General features: G+C 36.0%; 1 protein-coding gene across 12 annotated transcripts in view; it reads left to right on the top strand.

Moving 5' to 3' along the window:
* DCDC1 (doublecortin domain containing 1) overlaps positions 1-20871 on the top strand; it is a 358252-nt gene that overhangs the window by 289906 nt on the left and 47475 nt on the right. For 8 of the 12 annotated variants that reach the window (XM_036220546.1, XM_036220543.1, XM_036220542.1 and 5 more), the window contains 7 exons: positions 3287-3468; positions 6920-7018; positions 10974-11073; positions 12344-12479; positions 14077-14236; positions 18098-18256; positions 19377-19577. In XM_036220546.1, coding sequence (XP_036076439.1) covers positions 3287-3468; positions 6920-7018; positions 10974-11073; positions 12344-12479; positions 14077-14236; positions 18098-18256; positions 19377-19577 — 1037 coding nt within the window. Of the gene's footprint in view, positions 1-3286; positions 3469-6919; positions 7019-10973; positions 11074-12254; positions 12480-14076; positions 14237-18097; positions 18257-19376; positions 19578-20871 lie in introns of those variants that run through there. The other 4 variants (XM_036220547.1, XM_036220551.1, XR_004950812.1 and 1 more) reach the window with 4 other exon arrangements.

Raw genomic sequence — 20871 nt, 5'->3', positions numbered from 1 at the left:
ATTAGTTCCATGATAAGAACCTTTTAAAATTGAATGAAGACCATGGGAGGATTTAGGGAAATATGGACAATAGGAATTATTTTTGTGGTGACTCAGACTCTATTGATACCAAACTATTATCTCTCAGGGGTGACAGCTGCTCTGAGAAGTGATTCTGTGCTTTTCTCACTGTTAAATATTATTCAACCTAAAAGGCAATTGATGCTGTGTTATATGAGAAAATAGCCTTTTGCGTGTCCTAGGATATCAGTATTTTAGAAATCTGTAAAAACCGTTTAAAAACACAAAATTAATGAATTATTTTGATTCATTCTGTGACTAAATTTACTAGAATAATTTCTAGCAACTCAAGTTATTTTCTCACCTCTTGAGGGAAAAGTTGTAAATTGAGAAGTCGTACTAACCACTTGATGGTAAGGAGGAATGGATGAAATTATTGCAAAAAAGTGAGTCTAAGGAGACTTAAGGTTTTAGAATGAACCATTGGATAGTGAGTTTAAAAATTCTAAATTGCTAAATTAAAATATATCCATTTGGAGAAGTACCTGTTAAAAAAAGAAAGTGAAAAGTACACATTTTATTAATCTGTTAATGAATGATGATAATTAGCTATAAGTAAAAAGGGGGAAAAAAGATGTGTAGAAGGCCCAAGAGAGAAAACTGAAGAATCTATTAGTTTATTAATAATAAATAGATGAAGGAAGACCAATTTGACTAAGATATTTAGATTATCGGTTAAGAGCTGGGCCCCCAAAGAAGCACAGGCTGCCTCTGGTTATGAGAGAGGCATGAAAAATGAAAGGCAGAATTATCAATTTACGGGAGCACCACGGCCCATCAGGGTCTCCTGGAAATGCAGCTGTGCCATGGAATAGCATGAACACAGAGAAAACGCTTAAAGAAATAAATGAGGACATAGGAATTCCAATGGGGGAAATGAAGGGTGAGGAAACATCACTCCAGTTAGTTTAATCCATGATTTTTGTTGTTCATGATTCTGACACCATATTTCTATATTTTTATAAAGGACAAAAAGTCCCTTAAACATTAGAATGAGGTTTAAAGTGGCTCAAGGAAGAACTGACAATGATAGCTCATACATTTGGAAAGTTTTGAAACCCAAGATAATTTGTCGTCTCTTTGGGTTGGGTTTCTATAGTGTCTCATATTAAGAAGAGAAGACTCTTGGGCCTCCTTCATCTAACTGGAAGGCAAAGGAAGCCATCTGAGGTCAGCAGTGCTACAATGGTGCTAAAACCATCTGCAGTGATTATCACTTGTCATGATACAAATTTGGGAAGTGAAAAGATCTAAAAATAACTAGGAGCTAAGATGGCACATTTAGAAAGTTGATCGGAATTATAGCATGGTTGGCATATTGAAAAACAAATCTTAGTTCTATATCCTAACTCTATGAACTGATAGTTCTAACAGATTAAGCTTAAGGGAGAATCTTTTTTCTTGCCTTTTTTCCCCTTCCATGGTTCAGAAAGAAAGAGGAAAATATTAGCTATTTTATACCAAGACTTCAATGTGGCAGTAATTCTTTAATGAGAAGACTGTTTTCCTCTCTGTCTACCGCCTAGCCAACCCTTGCTTCATGATCATTTATGTCTAAAACTAGAGCAAATGTTGATTTGCTCTGAAGTGCTTAATATCTTTGTCGTAGAAAAGTTACAGATCAATCCCAAATGCATGTCTTAGAGGAGTTATGCAAGTTATGCACTCCTCCGTCACCCTTCATATTAAGCAAACCTTTATACAATAGGAAAGTTTCAAATGAAAATATACAATGAGTTTGTCCTAACCTTTCCTATTTCTTCTCAATAACACTAGTAAGAGACAACAAACTGCTCCATTCATAATAATAGACACACATCTAAATAAATACTTTATTGCCTCATCTTTGCAATTTAAATCCCATACAGGGAACAGGTGCTCAATGAAGGTCAGGGTTACAGCAAAACTTCATTAATTCAAATTTTGCTTATTTAGAAAAGCCATGTTAGCTTCATTGTGTGCCACTATTCTAAACACATTTATTAAGCAAATATTACATTTAAAATATAAAGAAAAAAACATTAGCATAGCATGAAAAACACTTTACCCATGAGTTTTTAAACATTTATTTGTACTGCTCTTCTCTGAATTGAATGTAATTAATGTTATTTAATTACTCAGCTCACAAATTAGAGTTATCATTAGATGCTGTTTAAGAATATTTAACCCTTATAACTTTCAGAAATTGTTTATAACTTATTTAAAACACATTTTTGTGAACTATATGATTATTCAGTATGATCATACTGAGTCATAAGATTCTAAAAATTTTTCAAGAGAATGTTAGTAAATTATGCTCTTTGTAATAGCTTTTAAAAAATGTACTCCCCTTCAAAAAACTAAAGGCCATTGTGTCTTTCTGTGAATGGCAATACCAGTTGGCCAAGCCTCAGACCTGGGAGCCATCCTTACTGACTCATCTTTTCATCCTTCCTTTCCTACACAAACTCCTGCTAAGGCTTCAGGTCTGTTACATGGCATTTCTGAATTAGGCTCTCTTCCTATGTGGTCCCATTGGACTTCATACATACCCTGTTGCTATTATACTTACACTATTCCATTCCCAGGCTATTTCTAGTTAAGTTTCTGAGCACCCACTAGAAATTCCTAGAGGAAGGGTATCCTATCTTGTTTATAGTTTTATTTCCCATATCTAGCAATGTGCCTGATATATAGTAAACAATAAATATTTGGATAATGAATGAATTAATAAGTAAATGAATGTATGAATGAGTGGATACAAATGAACTGAATTCTACAAATGAAACATCTGAAATTTAAGTTTTATCATCTCACTATGTTTTTTGGAGTGTCTCTCAAATATATTCTTCTTTGCCAAATAAATTAAGTTTAAGAATATTATTTCAGTTTGTAAAACCACTTTCATACATTCTTCCTTTCTTCATATTAATTAAAGATGTTTCAACATGAGCAGAAAACATTCCAAGCTAATTAAGTTCTGTTCTTCTAGAATGATGTTTTTCTAAAAGGGAATAAATCTTCTAGGTTGTAACATAACAGGTTTTTACATATATAAAAAAATTACTATTCTTCCTTTTTATTCAAATAAAATATTAATTAGAATTGTCTGGGACACCTTGGGTACCCAATACATATTTGATGAATAAATGAGAGATTAAAGATATAAGCAGTGTGTTACATTTTTTTATATCTACAAGTGTATCTTCTTATTAATTATCAATTTTTTTGTCATTTCTTTCTGAAGGAATTTGATTGGCCAATAGAAGGACTTCTTGTTCCAAACAGTCCTTCCTTGAAGAAACCCATCTGTAAGACACCGGAACATCATGTCCCTGTAAGACTCAGAATTTTGCGGAATGGAGACAAGAATAAAAACAGAGCCCTTACCGTAATCAGTCCAGACGTCTCACCTGGAGGGAATATGCAGTAAGAACGACTTGTTCATATTTCTCATTTAATATACTTTCTAATTTCTGTAGATTTTTGTTTTCTTCATTACAGATGTTTTCCCGAGGAAATTCTATGCTTTTTTTTTTTTTTTTTTTGTAAGGCTCCTGTGTTGCTATTTGGATATGAAAATAGATACTAAAATTCATTTAGTTTCTATGTCAGGAACTTAATTTCAACTCGTCTGATTTAGGCTAGGCATGGGAGAAAATAATGAGTTAGAGATGAGCATTGTGAAAAAGTTTTTTAATCAATGTATTTTGAATTAGCATATTTTGTTTGAGTTTTATTAATTTATTTTGAAATAACTAAGCTCATAAATTGCTTCTTAAATATAATTTTATAATTCCTTATTTAAATTATTATTATACAACTATTTACATTTCTATTTTTGGCATATGTAACAAATAAATATAGTTCCCAAAATATAACTTTACATAATTTATATCTTTGCCTTGGAATAACATTTTAAAAGTTTATCATCCTAGAAAAGCATCAATCTGCACTTTAGCTTATGTTATGAGATTATAATAAAATCTTCCCAAACAACCAGTATTTCTCCAGCATTGGAGAAAAAAGCACCTGCTATATTTTCATTATATTTTATGACAAAAGGAATTATAGATCAGTGCCCAGCTCTGATGTAAAGAATGAGTTAAACATATTGTTTCTCATATGATTAGCAGTGATATTACCTCTTGACCTTTCTTTTGAGATGTTTAGAATATTTGAGGCTGCTGATAATATTTCTTCACATTGATTAAATATACTTCATACATCACTGAACAATGAGTAACATTAAAATCGGCTGTCCACTGAACTGCCTTGTAAAGATGATAAAGTAAAAAATTAATCTTCAAAGTAAAGTCAAGCCTGAAATTGAAATCTTTGACGCATACATTTCATAATTAGCTCATTCTGCTAGATGTAGAATGTGAAGGCAATATTCTTAAAGTAGTATATGACTTTTTTAACATCCAAAATTAAATAATTTTTTGTCTCGTCCTACATTTATTTATTTTTATTCTATATCTTTAACTGTGGCTCGAAACTGTATACAGATTTTGTCTTTTCTCATTAATGTTTTAAAATGGGTTCAATCAGGTAATCTACAGATAATTCAAGAGATTTGTTAATTTGGACAGCTATTCTAGCAGAGAATGTGTGAAACTCTCTGCTGTCTGTGTTCATGGAACAGTGCGTCCTGGTTAATCAAATATTCACTTTATTCACTACGTAAATTAGTTATTCCCAAATAATTTAAATACACTGGCATATGCTTGATGCTAAAACTCTACTAAATATTTAATTTTTCTTAGCAGATTCAGAAAGTTTTCTGTAGGATTATAAACAGCATTCCTCATCCCCCTCTCCTCCACCCCTGTAGCTGTAAGTTTGTAGTACTGGTAACAGAAGGTTTAAATGGAAAGAGTTTTAGCTAATGTTACAGAGCAGTTATGTTGGCCAGCTGCAGAGGACACGGTTTACATTGTATTCCATATGAATGGCACCCCAGAGCTGGTGGAAGCCTTGCTATGTTACTTTTAATATATCCAGGTTAAATATCTTCTCTTCCAGGAAAATAAATGCTAGTGACATGTAGGGGAACATTACTTGCATTAACCTGATATTTATAAGAAGAAAGAGGGTTGGGCCATTTAGTGTCTTTACAAGAAAAATCAGGCTAGGATGATGAAATAAGATCCATTTTCACCAAATTTTGCTTTAATAGTATGCTATCCTTTAGTTATTTAATAATTCATTCTTGACAGTTTGAGAATCATTTATTGTTGTTGTTGTTGCTGATTCCTCCACGTACAAAGCCAGAGGAAGATTAAATAACATTTGTTAATTACTTAGTTGATCATTATCTTAGTGAGTAAAAAGATCTTGTCATTTAGTCTTGATAGTGGTTGTCAAATTCATATAAAAGACCATTGTGATTTCTGTGTCACAGGTGAGTTTCATCTCTCAGAACTGCAAGTTAAACAGAGAATTCTGAGATATTTTAAGGAATTTTAAGAGGAAAGGCTCAATTTGAAGCCATAAAATAACCTTTATATTTTAGATAATTTCCATAAGTTATTAGTAAATTATGATCCTCGGACTCACTCAAAGTTCTTATGACCTTTTCTTCTAGCTCCATCTTCTAGCAACAATCTGCTCTATTTTCGCTCTTGAATCCAATACCTCCTATCTGCCTTAATAATAAAGGTCTTTTGAGAATGACCTTTGAATCTGGGCTTCATTTCTAGATGTTGACTCTGAACTCAACACTTCCATTCCTTCCCCCAAGTTAGCTGTAGCTTTAAGCACTTCCTTGCTCTGACCATGTGTGCTTTCCACCATCATAGTGCCTTCCACTCTGCGATTACCTGCTTATGTCTCCATCCGGGAGACAGAGAACCAGGATAATGTGTTATTCATCCATATATGTGCTGACTGCTATGGTATGGTCAGGGAACAGTGTATCTTGGTCAACCAAGTATTAAGTAACTTTATTTACCAAATGATTTAAGGCAGAGGTCTCCAACACGCCCATCTGCAGACCTGTATCATCTGTAGTCAGCTAGAAACTAGACCCTGAAGCAGGAGGTGAGCTGTGGGTGAGCAAGTAAAGCTTCATCTGTATTTATAGCCACTCCCCAGCACTAGCATCACCACCTCAGCTCCACCTCAGATCATCAGGCATTAATCCTCATAGGAGCACTGGTCCCTGGTACCAAAAAGGTTGGGGAATGCTGATTTAGGGCACATAATAGGCCCTAAATCAGTGCTTATGGAATGAATGAATTAATTAAAGATTAATTAATTAATATCTTAATTAAAAATTAATTAATATCTTATTACCATTTTTAATAAATGAGTGAATGAATGACCATTTTTGACCACTATTTCTTTCATTTAATAAAACATAGGGATTTTTAAAATATACAGAATAGTTTTCTAACTTGAAAATTCAAAGAGATGTATATTCCAATTAAGCATTCTTTTTCTATGATCATCATTATTTATTTTTCAGTTAAAAATTTTTAGGCTTGGATTGATCATTTACAATATATTAAAAAAACATATTAATATGAACAATATATAGATAAAACATCCCAGGAAAAATAAATGTCATCTCTCTGTTTTTTTTTTCAAGTTTGATTAATTCACATTTCAGAGTACTCAGCATTAGTAGAAGAGGATTACAATATTGAAAATTTATTTTCTTATATAAATTAATTGTTCATAATATAAATGTTCATGAAATTAATTTTTAATTGTGATAGTTTTTGAAATTCTGTTTTTTAAAAGAAGAGCAGATTATTTTAGGGCAAATCAGGATAAATTAAAACCTCATGATTTTTCACATGTTTAAACAAGTTGAAGGTTAATTGGCAATACATATTGACATATCAATCAAATCTTGGATCATTTGTTTCAGATATGTTGACACTGAGATGAAAGAGGATATGAAAAATCATCCTACTAAATATTCTGGAACAGAAACAAACCAGGCTAAATTTCATCAACTTTTGAAGAGGTAAATATTTATTATCCTAGATTCAATAGTATTTTCCATTCAAATGCCTGAATGATTGTGTGCAATGCATAACACAAAATACATATGTGCCTACATAAGACAACAGTTGTTAATATAATAATTCTGGAGTTTTTAATCTGTGAAATACCTTAACTAAGTGAGTTCATGATACCAATGCTAATTAATACAAATTTTAGGACAATTTTCTCTAGCTTCTGAACTACCAACTCTGTAAATATATATTATATTTCTGTTTTATATTTTATAGTTTTAAAGCACTTCTTTGGTTTACATTTGAATTGAGGGCAGGGTAGTTATCTACTTTAAACCAGTTTTTAAATATCACTAACATGTATCTTATTTATGAAACGTAATTTTTCTTTTGATCAATGTAATCCTACCAAAACAAAAATTATTCTCATAGAATTTGATAACTGTTCAAGATAGAACACCTGTTACAAAATTTTTTGCAAAATACGTCTTGTCAAATATGAGGAGGCAGTCTTAGAGAATTTGAAGAAAATTATGCTATTATTTAGTTATTTAATAATTAACCCAAGACAGTTTGATAGTCTTGTTGTTGTTGGTTCTTCCATCTACAAAGGCCAAAATCTAATAGCATACCAAGCCCATTTAGAACAATAGATATAGAATGTTTTTGTTGATTCCTAATGTTGGGCAGCACGGCATGTTAGAAGGACCATTAGATTAAGAGTAAAGGGAATTGATTTTAATCTCAGGATTGCCATTAACTAGCTGGAAAACTTCAGCAAAGTACTGTATTTCTTGATCTCGTTTTCCTCCTTGTTAAACAGGAGAGTTGGATGAAGAGCTAAGAGGAACATAAGAAAGAATTTGATTATTTTCAGTATTTGTTGTGTTCATATCATGTGTATCAACCAGTCTTGGATGTTCTACAGGGGATTTTTTTTTTAAGGGCAAGATGTTTCTTGCTCTCAGGAAACTCCTAACTTATTAGAAAAAGGATTTTTTTGTTTTGTTTTGTTTTGTTTTTTATTGAAACAGAAAGCCACGCAGGCCAGTATTTAAATGTACAGAAGTGACAAGGTCAAGGGATCACTTTATCTATAACCAAGAAGGAAAGAGAACCTGGCGAAGGGCAACTGTCAGGGAAGGCCACATGGAGAGGGAGAAAATGAGAGAGATATAAAAATAGAGATACAAAGCAAAAAGATAAAGAAGAAAGCACATACCTCATATCTTCATGTACTGTTTTAAAGAACTGGAAGGATGTGTGGGACCTCTGGGAAGGGGGTCCTCACAGTGACTAGGGGAAGAAAACCTCCACAAGTGTGGTGCTGTAGCTATCTGTGAACCTGGAGACTTGGCTCCTACCTTCTCCCCCTGCCCTTTTCTCTAACGGCATCCTGGGTTGTGTGAAAATACAGTCCCCAGGGAACCAGCACCAGGCTCTGCTTTACTCTCTGTAAATCCAAGCAGTCCACATGATTACTTGTCCTAATTCCTGGTGTGAGAGTCAGAGGACTTTATTCCTAATGCCTTTATCCATGTAACAGAGAAATCCTGGGCTGCTTTTTCAATCCTAGCTTGTCTATTCACTTTGTAGATCTAGTATCTTATTATTCTGTGATGATGTCCTTTCAGGAGGCCATATGATGTAGTAAAAGACCCAGAAAGATTTAGGTTTGAATTTCAGCTGTCCCACTTACTAGTTACATAATCTCAGGCAAGGACTTTAACCATCAGGCTCAGTTTCTTCATCACTAAAATGGGCCTCTTAGAAATGCGATGAGAATTAAATGAGAGAGTAGACATGAAATGCTTGTGGTGTTTGGTCCATACTAACAATGTAGTGCCGATTTTTATGTACTAAGAACTTTACAGGTATTTACACGCCTAATCTGTAAAATATCCCTATTAGAAAAGTAGTACTATATTAGTCTTTTACTGATGGGGTAAATGAGGCTCAGAGAAGTTTAGTAATTTCTCTGAGTTTGTGCAGCCAGTGCATGAGAGAGCTAGAATTTGAACTCAGGCAATCTGATTCCAGAGTCTACATTCTTTATTAGGCACTTAAGAGCCAATTCTTTTCTCTCCTCTTCCCATTTATGTTGGCTGGCATGTAAACTAGTTAGAGAAACACAGAGGAAACAACTTATCCCAATCCTTTTCAACCCACCTACATGAGCCAATCAAATTCGGCACTATTATGGCTAGGCCTTCTAATCTCCCACTTGCTGTTCTAAAACAGGGTACTCCCACAGTCCAGACATTCTTTTAAGGAAATTTGAGTGGGAGCAGAAATGATGATGGTAACTGTTCTTCAGTCAGGCTCAAATTTCTTGGACCTATAAAGATATTGATTTGGGGAAAGTAGAAGGAATTAAGTTGGGTTTGAGGGCAGTTCCCAAAGAGAATGAGGCAAATCTTGTGACTTGATTCTTTGATAGTCCTTCCCACCCCTATCCCACTAACTCCTGCGAATGAGTCAAAGGACCAGCTTGGTCCTCACTGGTCCATCAGCTTCCAGAGCTGTGACCTGAGGAGCAGTGATTTAGTTTCTACTGGCTGTGTCCTTCTAAGACCTCTCAGGAAAATGGAGGGCCTAGTTTCTGCTCAATTACTTTTTCCTATCTAAGAAAATAAAATCAAGGAATATTCTTAATACAGCTGAGTCTTCCTGATAAGCATAAAGTCACTTCTAATTCATTTACTATAGAAAGTACATTCGAATATAAAATATATTAGCAATAGTCTTCCATTTATTTCTTCCAATGGCAGGATCACCTCAATATCATTCTTTAGGAATGCCCTGTCACTCTCCTTTAGCTCTAGGTCCTCTTTCTCACGATTCCACCTCTTTACTTCTAACCTAAACTGGGTAGAGTCCAGCCTCTCTCACCACCAGTCTATATCTTTCACCTTTCTGACAGTTAACTTTCTAAAAAGCAGATCTGAAATCACCACACCTCTGCTCTGATACCTTCAGTGGCTATTTATGGGATAGAGGCTAAGTTCATTATCTGGCATCATCCTAAGTGCTTTCAATTAGTTTCTATCTTCCTTTCCAGCTTCCTTTGGCTCCTCTTCCTGTTCATACACTCAGCTCTAGCCCTATGAAACTTCTCTAAGTGCTAATTCTTCTTGACAAATACATATTCATCTGTCAAGGCCCAACTCAAATGTTACTTCCTTAGACAAGGCTCCCCTGGAGGAATTCGTTATTTTCCCTCTGTGTTCTCACAGGGTCCTGGCCAGGTGCCTATAACAGCACCCACTACTTCATATTCCACTGCAGTTGCTGACCTGTCTCTTCCCCTGACTAAAGAGGGAGCTCCTCAGGGAACAGGGAAACTGTATCATTCATCTTGCTGGCCCAGTGCTTGTTTGGGGGTGGGGGGGGGGGAATCACTATTATTAAACATTAGTTTAACCAGGCAAAAAAAAAATCCTATTTCAAAGGCAGTTAAGGCCTATAAAGATCACTTCTAGAGGGAGGAGATGAGAAACCACTTGGTGATGGATATGACTTCAGAGGCTTTAGAGAAAGAGTAGAACTTCAACAGTAAAAGCCAAGGAAGGCATTTTAGTTAGAAGGAAGAGCAAGGAAATGGAAAAGTGTGGGAGCATATCGAGAAATGAAAAACCAGTAATGATATGTCTACCTAGTCATCTATCATGCCTGGCATTGTGCTAAGCACTTTTCAAAATCAGCTCATTGGCCTCATAACAACCCTGGGAAGTAAATAATTTAGGATTCGAGAGCTTAAGGAAAGCAAGCCCATGTCCCACAATTTGGAAAAGGGGAACGAGACTCAAAAGGGTCTGATGGGCTCCAGAGCCTAGCTGTTGACACACAGTCCTGTGGAGGGAGTCATCATTATTGACCCAGGCCCTTGATTTCTGTTGTTTTCTGTCTTCTCTGCTAGAAGCTTTCTGCTTGCAAAGTCAATTTTTGTGTTTCTTACTACAGGTGTACTGAAATTTTAAATTTACCTTCTGCGGCTCGGAGATTGTTCAACGAAAAGGGGAAAGAAATCTTTATCTTAAAAGACCTTCAAAGAGATGAACTGGTAAAAACATAAATGCGAAACTGGAAATATTAACATACGAATACTACTAAAATATTTTAAAATAAGATTCCAAACATCTACCCTTTTCCTCTTATTTCTTTCTCAGAATTATCCTAACTCAGCAACCATCGGAAAGTAATACTAATAGCTAACTACCGTTGAGAGCCTACTGTATGTCAGGCATTATTTTCAGGGCTGTATATGAATTAATTCATTTAATGATCATCCCAACCATATGAGATGGTTTTATAAAGGAGTGAGGAAACTGGGGAAGACCAAATTATTAATTGCTTGTGATTTCTATCCTATTCTTAAGCAGGTAGATTCTCTCCTCTTTTTGAGGCCTTCAAAATGTAATTGTTTAATGATTTCTTACTCAAAAATAATGTTAACTTTTCAGAGAAAAATGTATCTAGGTTTTCACATTCTCTACTTGGTGGCTGGAGAGAGCTGAGAAAGATTTTAGCAGTCCAGCCTTTTCTCCAATTTTTGGAATTGGAGGTATTAAATTTGAAAAGAAAACCTGTTTTGATTGATGCCTGAAATTTTTTAAACAGAACCAAATTCCCACCATATATTCAGAATTTAGTTCAGGCTCTAAATGTAAAGACCCCTTTAGAGATTCTTAAAAAGAAATACCAGTGACCAGTATCAGAGGCAGCATAACAGAGTGGAATCTATTTTTCTTGGAGATTGGCAGACTTTGTGAATTCTAAAGCTATCATTTGCAGGTTTTTTGTTTTACACACACACACACACACACACACACACACACACACATACATACACACACAAAGTAAATATATATACATATATACACAAATATATGTGTATATATATATTTTGCTGTAGTACTCATTGAAATGAAACTGTCACTATTCTGAGCAGTGAACTTGAGATTGACACATGAACAGTTATATGATTAAGTATGTCCATAAGAGAAAGAAAAACTGTTCGAAAAGGGGGAAAATTTGAAAGTTTTTCCTGGGTCCTCATACAAAGTGTATGTATAAAGATTAGTAAGTAACCTCAAAAAAAGTAACACCGAGTCTCTCTCAATATATAGCAATATCTCTTCATTTTTCTCACTTCCAATAAATATGTATTTATTTAAAGACATTTAAGAAATAAATATAAGCAAAATGAAGAAGAAAAAGTTAGCTATTCATCTATTATTATAGGACATTCTGATCGCTTCCACTTTGGGCTATGACAAATAATGCTGCTGTGAATAATTGTATATGGGAGCAGAGGCTCGTTTCTTTGATAGGTGTATGTTTCATGTGGAGAACACTGGATCAGTCCTGACCAGTCCATTGCTCGGCAAAAGAAACAAATCTTCCTGAGGAACTTAGCGTCAGACGTTTCTAAAATTCAGACCTTCTGCAGTACACGTAAGATGGAGGGTAAGCATTAGAATTACTTTCCTTAATATATGTAGCCAAATAAAATACTTGATGATCTTGCTTTTTAAAGAAAATCCAAGTTTGCTTTAACAGCTCATATTTCGTTCCTGCATTAGCTCTTCAGACTAATTTTTATATTTAACAGGATTTCACATTTTAATTTACACTACACTTTGGATGTGCAAAGAAAGCGTAATCTATTTATCTTGTCTTTAACAAATGGGGCTGGCTTTGTGAGCCCCATGAGCCCTCATCAAGGAAAACACAAATTTTCCGTCAGGTTTAAATTTTGTCCCATTTTTTAATTTAAATAGTCCCTTTTGGGAGGGCTTTCAGATTTCCCAGGTTCCAGAGTCTTGCTTTAGTTCCTTTCTAAGATGGAAGAAAAGAACTAGGGGTGCAGATCCTCTTGCTTTCTGGGCCCTGCCGGCTGAAGTCCCTGGCTGGATTATGGCATTCTATCCTTTTAGCTCAGATAGTGCTTTGGGAGGGTCGTACTTCCTGCCTGCCTCAGCCTCTCCTCTGCTTCTTCTGGCCCCCTGAGCCTGGTCGTGGCCGTAGAGCCATCTCTGCAAGTCTTCCCTACAGGATCCCTTGACCTCTGCTCGGCAACTTCTGGAAAGCCCCCCAGTATGGCTCTCAGCAGATCTTGGTTCATGGCTGCACCTCCCCCCGCCCCCCGCCCCAGAAACCACATTCAGGTTCAGACTGGAGTGGTGTGGTGAGGATAGCTTGAGAGGGGACTTGTCATAGTGTCCTGAAAATGTGCTGTGTGTCCACAAAGTTTCATTTTAGCTAAGATAGCTTAAATGAAGCCTGTAGAGGGAGGAATCATGATACCCCATACCGATTTTCTGCCTTCCTCTATCTTCTGCCTCAAATCCCTTCAGGCCCAGAAATGGTGGGTTTTCTCTAGGTCAACCCCGAGAAAAGGTTTAACCCTCGATATGCTGATTGGGAACTAAAGGTATCTGGAAAAATACTAAATCATGACAGTGTCATTATGACGTACATGGCCATTGTCTTATGGCAATACGCTGTGCTTGAAAGTCAAAACTATCTTTGTACTTGAGCTTTCCTTTTGTGACATTTCTCATCTTCTCATCATCTTCTCCTCCTGCCCCCTAGTTAGGCTGTCCCAGGAACCAAGACAAAGTCCCGTACATAGAAAGGCAAAAGTAAACAATTGTTAATGTAATTAAAACATTACCCTGTTGCATATATTGAAAACTGTACAATAAGCTTTGCAAGTGTCTTTCAAAGCATTGGGGACTTTCATTGAGGAGTTTGAGATTCTAGAAAGATCTAGAGACATCTAAAAAAGCAACCCATTTAAATAGTTAGAGTTTACAATAACTTCTTTTTGGAAAGACCTATTTTTAGTATTTTTGACTATCTTGGGAGAAAAAATCTATAAAATTTAAGTGAAATCCAATCTATTAGTTTAAAGAGCAATGATCAGTTACTCTTAGAATCTATTCTTTTATATGGAATAGCTATAAATTTTTTGCATTTTTATTTTAGCACGCGTTTTCAAATTTCTAGTTCTCTGCAATCATAACTAATATGTCTTTGCCATTTGTGCATTTCTGTTTAGCTCTTGTTTTAGAAGTCCACAGTGACATTGTATCTGGGGCCAAGCTTACTGTGCAAAAACCTATAGCAATTTTTGAAGAAGAGAAGCAAATTATAGAACCAGAAGAAAAGCAAATACAAAAAAATGCTTTAACAATGGAAAGGACTTCCAGTAAAATTCTGTAAGTATTAGGTGTGGCCATAAAAGCTACCCGCTTGGTGTTTGAACTCAGTTCATTAACTCGATAACAGCACGAGCCCATTCAGGGAACCCACACCGGTTTTGTGAAGTGAACGTCAGGTGAAGCGCTAGGATTTAGTTTCCTGGCAAAAGGATGGAGCCGGAGCTTCAGTGTTCAACCATCGCAGTGATCTACTTTCAGTAGTTTTCTTACAATGTTACTATTTTTAAAAGACTGGAATCTTAAAATTGCAGACATTTATTTGAAGAATTTATTGCGTTTTGTTTTCATCAACATGGACTTCAGGAACAATTAAGCTTCTTCCCTAATGCAGGTTCAAGTTGGATGTATGTTAATATACAGTTATTCCGAAATAGCTTTCTGATTGGTCTTTACATCCATAATCTCCTCCTTCCGATTCACCTGAAGTTCCGTCTACGAATAATAATCTTTCTAAAACACAATTTTTTTTTTTAATTCAATTCTTCAATGTCTACCTATGCAGGCAGAAAAAGTAGTCTGGAATCCTGATCCCTTCTGACCCTGGTCCAGGCCTGTCATCAACCCTCATTTGTACCCTGCCTCCCCTCTACATTTTTTATTCCTGCCACATGAACTCCACACTCCAGCTCAACAACTACAAGCTGTTGCCTGAATGTGGCATGCTCCAATTATGCACCGTTGCAGGCTTCTGAGCCACATATTCCTTTCTCTCCACCTGAAGTGCCTTGACCTGTCCTGTCCTCATCTGTGGGAGGATTCTTCATCCCTGAAATTAATCATGGCAGCGATCATAGGTAGCAATGTTTCCCCCGCCCTGTTAATACTCCCCCAAACAACCACCAACCTGGGAATTCCTTGAGGGCAGAAACTCTGTCACACATCTTTTGTGAAGTGCAGGGTAACTGACTTTAATCATTATTTATTGAATAAATGAAGGAATTATTGAATGAGTTTCCAAATTCTAAAATCCCAAATACTTAATCAATTACCATTGCAATAACGATGAAAATTAATTTACATGTCATTGTTATAAACTGTTTTAAAAGACTGTCTCCATCCTTAATTATAAGAATTTCAACTTTTATTTTAGAAACCAAACTTCTTCATTTTGATGAGTGGTTAATCTGGTCCTATGTCCTGACCCTAACAAAGGCACCAGAGGCTTTTTTTCAGAGAGAATGATTTGACCTATATGGTATCTTCCTCAATGGTTAGCAAGTTGACCACAAACTTTACCAGCATCCCTTTTCATTCTTCTTCTAAAAAGTCATATCAGTCTCTGAGTTACAAGCCTGTACTTGGGAAAAAATAACAGAAAGTAAGAAAACAGAAAGAACATCTTAGAGCAAAGATTCTCATTGTTCCGATTCATAGATTTCATAAAGGCTCGGAGTCCTTGAGGTAAAAGTGATCGAGTCCACTCAGAACATAATGTAGGAGTTTCCTGTACATTCCAGGCAGGCTCTTTTGATGCTGTTTCTTCTTGAGTACTGTTAGTAACCGGGAGATCACTATTTCACAAGGCAGCCCATTTTAATGTTGAAATAATTATTTACAACGTTCCCATTCTATGATTTTATCTGTTTCTCTGTACTATTCCCTATTCCTCTTCTACTTAAAAAGTCCTTAAAATATTCAAAGCTCACTGTCATCAGCCCACTGGGTTATCTTTTTTCCAGGCTAATTTTCACTAATTTTTGAAACATTTCTGATGACTCAATCCTAAATCATCTTACATAGGAAGACAGTGTAAGATTTCCCTGTACTTTCTTAGATGTGTGTGTTTGGCAGTTTTGACATATTTGAAAATCAGGATGATTTAGGAAGGGACATCTTATAGCAAAAGGCTAGAACATAAATCCGGAAGGAATTCTTTTGATAACTGGGTTCTATGTAAAGATTTCTGATAAAAACGGAAAGAAGCAAAATGGAAAAGAAACTCTTGGAAGCACTAACCCCTGTTTTGAAGCTTTGTGGGAGAAAAGGCTTCCAGAGCATGGAGTTCTGGGTTTGGATGGGAACTATATCTTTTCCTCATTGCACTGTAGGCAGACCTTGCCCATCTTTTAAGCTTCCTCTCCTACTACCTTTCCCCCTCACTCCCTGTGTCCCTATCACACTGGTGTCTCTGTGATCCAAACATATTCTTGCGTCAGGGCCTCACCATTTATTCTTTTCTCTGTCTAGAACACTCTCCCTCCGGATCCTCACATAGCTGACTTCTCATTGCCCAGGTGTCAACTCAAATGCCGTCTCTCAGAAGAGCTTTCTCTGACTCCATTGTTAAAGTAGACCCCACCACAGCCAATTTCTATCACAATATTTTATTTTATTCTACTTATGACACTTATCCTATTGATTTATTTACTTGTCTGTATCTTTCTTCTTCCCACTTAAATGTAAGCTCCATGAATCCCTGAAAACTTATCTGTTTTGTTCATCGCTATACCCTAACACTTATAACTCTGCACCTACCAAATAGTAGATGTTCAATAAATATTAAACAGATGAATGACTGACTAATGAATGATTAGTGTTTTGAATGAATGAATGGACAAATGAATGAATTAATAAAGCAAGGTAGATTTAGAAATAGCTGTTCTAAAATTAACTTCACTGTACTTCATTTGTCTGGAACCCCAGGAACATATAGATAAATTCCAAGTTAGTAAATGAAACATCTGGATTTTGAGAAAGAATATTGTTTACACCCTGCTAAGTATGTTAAACTAAAAATGGCCTTTTCCTCTCCCTCCTTCCCTCAAAATAATGAAGCCGGTGGGAAAGCTGTGTTTGTTGTTTTCAGCACAAGATGGCACTGTTGTTTTTTTAACTATTACTGAGATTTTTAACTCGAGAAGCCACTTGTGTGGCAGTTCTGAATAAGGCAGTTGTTACCCACCAACTTCAGATTTCCGTGTAATGTTTTTGTTACATTGGAAAAGTGTATTGTCTGCTCTGCTAACACAGGAATTGTCCCTGAAGATTTCAGTAATTTGATATTGCTTACAGTTACATCAAATTACCACAAGACCTTGACAACGACAGCCTCCCTTAGAGGAATTTATTTACACATAGGCATATGTAGAGTGCTGAAATATGCTTGCTGCTTTGCCTACGTGTTTATCCTGCCTTCAGCTGAGCAGTTTTCACATTGTTTCATGATGCTATGGAAGGCAAAGTTGCCCCAAACAGTGGCTTTGAACTTGATACATACAGATCTGTGTGGTGACTATGCTCCTGTACACAACTTCACTTTAATAAGAAGCCAGACAGCCTGCCCAGTTATTTAGATAATGACTATTTACTCTAAATGTTTTAGTACATTATTCTCCATCAAAAGCTGGCACGTATGTGCCTATACTATTTGAGTCTCCCTACATTTCTCTGTTGAAAGGGAAAGTTAAGGTCATTAAGAGTCCCTTAACATTGTCTAATGCATAAACTTTTGGAAACCCAGTAATTTAGGCTGTACCGTTCCAGACGGAAGTATGACCCACTATGGGATAGGTAGAAGGAGTCTCATTTCACGTTTTTTATAAGTTTCTTAAACTATTGAGTAGTCCTAATCTTATCATTTTTGAAATATCATACATGGCTAAATTTTTTTCTGAGTAAATATAACAAAGATGAATGCTGTTTATTATGTGATTCAGGAATTTTATTTCCAGCCTTATACTAAAAGATCTATATTATGTATTAGTAGGATGTGGATTTGCAGCGTCAAGCACCATTATAGAAATATGATTTGTAGATCCACTAATATCCTTCAGGATATGATCAGACTACACCTCAGAGAAAATTCTGTGAATATAAATCAGAATTCTTAGACTTGGGTTTGTTTCTGAATCTTGGTAGAGATTCACACGCAAGAGCCCATCTCCGAATGAAGGCTTGTCACACACCTCCCAGGTACCCCTGGCAGGAAACTTCTCGTAACTTTGATGAGGATGACAGTTTACCAAGTAAAACGGGAGAAGATCTCTCTGAAAATGTGGAACTACAGAAGAAATACAGGTAAAAAGTCGCTAGGGACATCCGTCAGAAATTTCTACCTGGTCTTAGATTTGCTCACTTTTGGGGCAAAAAAATTCCTAAGGGTTTACATTACTGTTAACTTCTGTTTACATTAAAGTACACATTTCTGTTTCTCTTGTGCTTTTGACTGATATATTTCTAAGTATTAGTGGAAAGGTCCTTCTCACTTTAGCCATGTAATTTAATTTCTTATTCACTGATATGTCTTTTCTGTTAAAACAATAAGCTCATCTAACTTCACCTCTTGAGAACTTGACACAGAGCTTATAATATTTGTTGAATAAATGTGTGAATGACCTTATGAATAAATATGTAAGATGCCCTGATGTCTTTAAGAAATCGGCAAAATGCAATTTCTTCCCTTTTAATTTAATTTTTATTTTTTGGTCAATGTTCCAGTGAAATGACAGGAATCTGTAGTAATTTGAATATTCCATAACCTTTAGATGTTTTCTAAACATTAGCAGTTTATATGTATTAAATGGATTCGGCACTTCAACACTTAGCATTAGTCCATGCACATAGTAGGGACTTAATTGCCAGTGCATTGTGATGTTTAACATGTTTACTAAGCCTGCTTAATCCCTTAAGATCTTTAAGTAAGAGGTTCCTTTAAATTAAATTATTAGGACATTATTTTCTTCTATGATATTATATGAGTTGTTACGGAAGATTGAGAAACTTGGAGAATGAAATTTTATTTGCCAGGAATACTGTTGATAGAGGATAAAAACAATCATGGTTTAAGCAGAACTCCTTTATTTCTCTCTGTTTTGATGCTACGTGCCCCTTCTACTTCTTTTTCCTCTTTAACTAAATTGTCTCTTCAACTGAATTTCTTTTTTTACTTTGCTAATGAATTTCTCAGACTCTCTTGGATAAACATTTATTTCTGTTACAAAATAAACTCGGAACTTTACTTTTTATATCAGCTTGGCAGTGCAAGGCAAATAGCATTGCCACGGTCTCAGTGGTAATGTGTCACCGTTATAAGTGAATTTGGTTCACGGCAGGTCTCTGGCCAACGGAACTTGCAATCTCTAGCACATCAAGTGCGTGGGACATTTTTCTCCACTAATGGGATTTTTCTTTATCTCAGCCATTCTCCAAAGCAGGGCAAATTGCAGAAGCTTTGCCACCAGCAATTTGAATACAGAGATGGGCAAATTATAAGCCATGCGGCTCCTCAGCTAGTTTTGGGAGTGCAAGGTCCTGACCCACGTTCAGGCATGGAGGTGGTTTTGGTGGAGAAAAAAGTGAATGATAGGCATCAACGCTGGATGCACAAGGATGGCAGCAGGTAAATCCATTATATTTGGAGATTAAGACAGCAAAAAGTGAATGGGAGCCTAAGAAATCAGCATTGTCCCCACAGAGCAGGCAGGGGTGTATCTGAAGACTTTTGGATTTTTTTATTTAATATAACCAATAACGTTTATCTTATTCAAGGAGGAGAAAGAGTGAAGTGAAATGTAAATGTTCAGTAGTCTACACACTACGTATCCATTATCGATTCAGATAAGAAATGTGAAATCTGACCTACTGGATTTATAGTTTTAACTGGCCATTGAGGTCAAGAGAAAACTGGACTGTCACCTAATTTTATTTTATGATTCGAAGGGATCAAGTAAGAATTCGAAAAAGTCCCCATTAAAAAAATTTTGCAGTGCTTTTTCATCAACGCAGTCTCCTGCCTCTCCCCACATGCATGCCTTCGCTCCCCCACTTCCATCAAATAACTGACTGATATGGCTTTTACCCACACAGTAAAAACAGATTCTTACCTTTACAAATATATTAACCCAATTTAATGGCTGGCCCTTGTTTGGATCCAGATACAAGCAGCCACCGTCAGAAGGTTATTTCTGAGATCATCAGGAAATTGAACAGCTATGTACCAGATGATATGAAGGAAGTCATATTCATTTTCTTGGGTGTTGTAATGGTTTAATGCTTATGTTAAAGTCCTGACCACTTTGGTCTATACTGTAGTATTTACAGATGAAATCAAGAGACATCTCTGATTTGCTTTAAAATATTCTAGCAAAAGCAAAAACTTTAAAAGTTGGGAGGAGAATGGATGAAGCAAGAATGAAGACTATTGATAGCGGCTGGGTCCATGGTGGTTTTTTACACATTTCTCTCTGCGTGCATGTTTGAACATTTCTTTAAAAAGAAAGAAAACAACTCTTCAGTTTTTAGATTGGTTTGCTTCAAATTCTACCTTTAGTGTTATATGGTGGGTCTCTAGGGGCCTCTTCGATTTCTTGAAATGCTATTCAAACTTTGTGTTTGCGTATCCGTGCAATACATTTTTTTTTTTTTCTGAGAACTGTGATTTTCATTAGCTTCTCAAAAGGTATATGATGCAAAAGGCTTAGGAATTACTGCTTTGCGAGAGATTGCATAACGTCAGCAGGTGGCAGCAGAGTACCCAGCATGGGAGGGAAGGGAGCTAGCCTTACTCTGCCCACTGAGATGAGCAGAGCTGTCAGCAAGGAGTGCTTGCTGGGCTTGTTTCAGAAGGCTTAAAAGCCAACGTGTAGACTGACCTGGTGAGTGTGTTCCTTGGGCCCCCATTCACAGTTGCTGAT

The sequence above is a fragment of the Rousettus aegyptiacus genome, unplaced genomic scaffold (genome assembly GCF_014176215.1).
Source record: "Rousettus aegyptiacus isolate mRouAeg1 unplaced genomic scaffold, mRouAeg1.p scaffold_m13_p_5, whole genome shotgun sequence".
Classification (NCBI taxonomy): domain Eukaryota; kingdom Metazoa; phylum Chordata; class Mammalia; order Chiroptera; family Pteropodidae; genus Rousettus; species Rousettus aegyptiacus.
The sequence above is the reverse complement of the archived record's forward strand: the minus strand, read 5'-3'. Positions and strand labels throughout refer to the sequence as shown.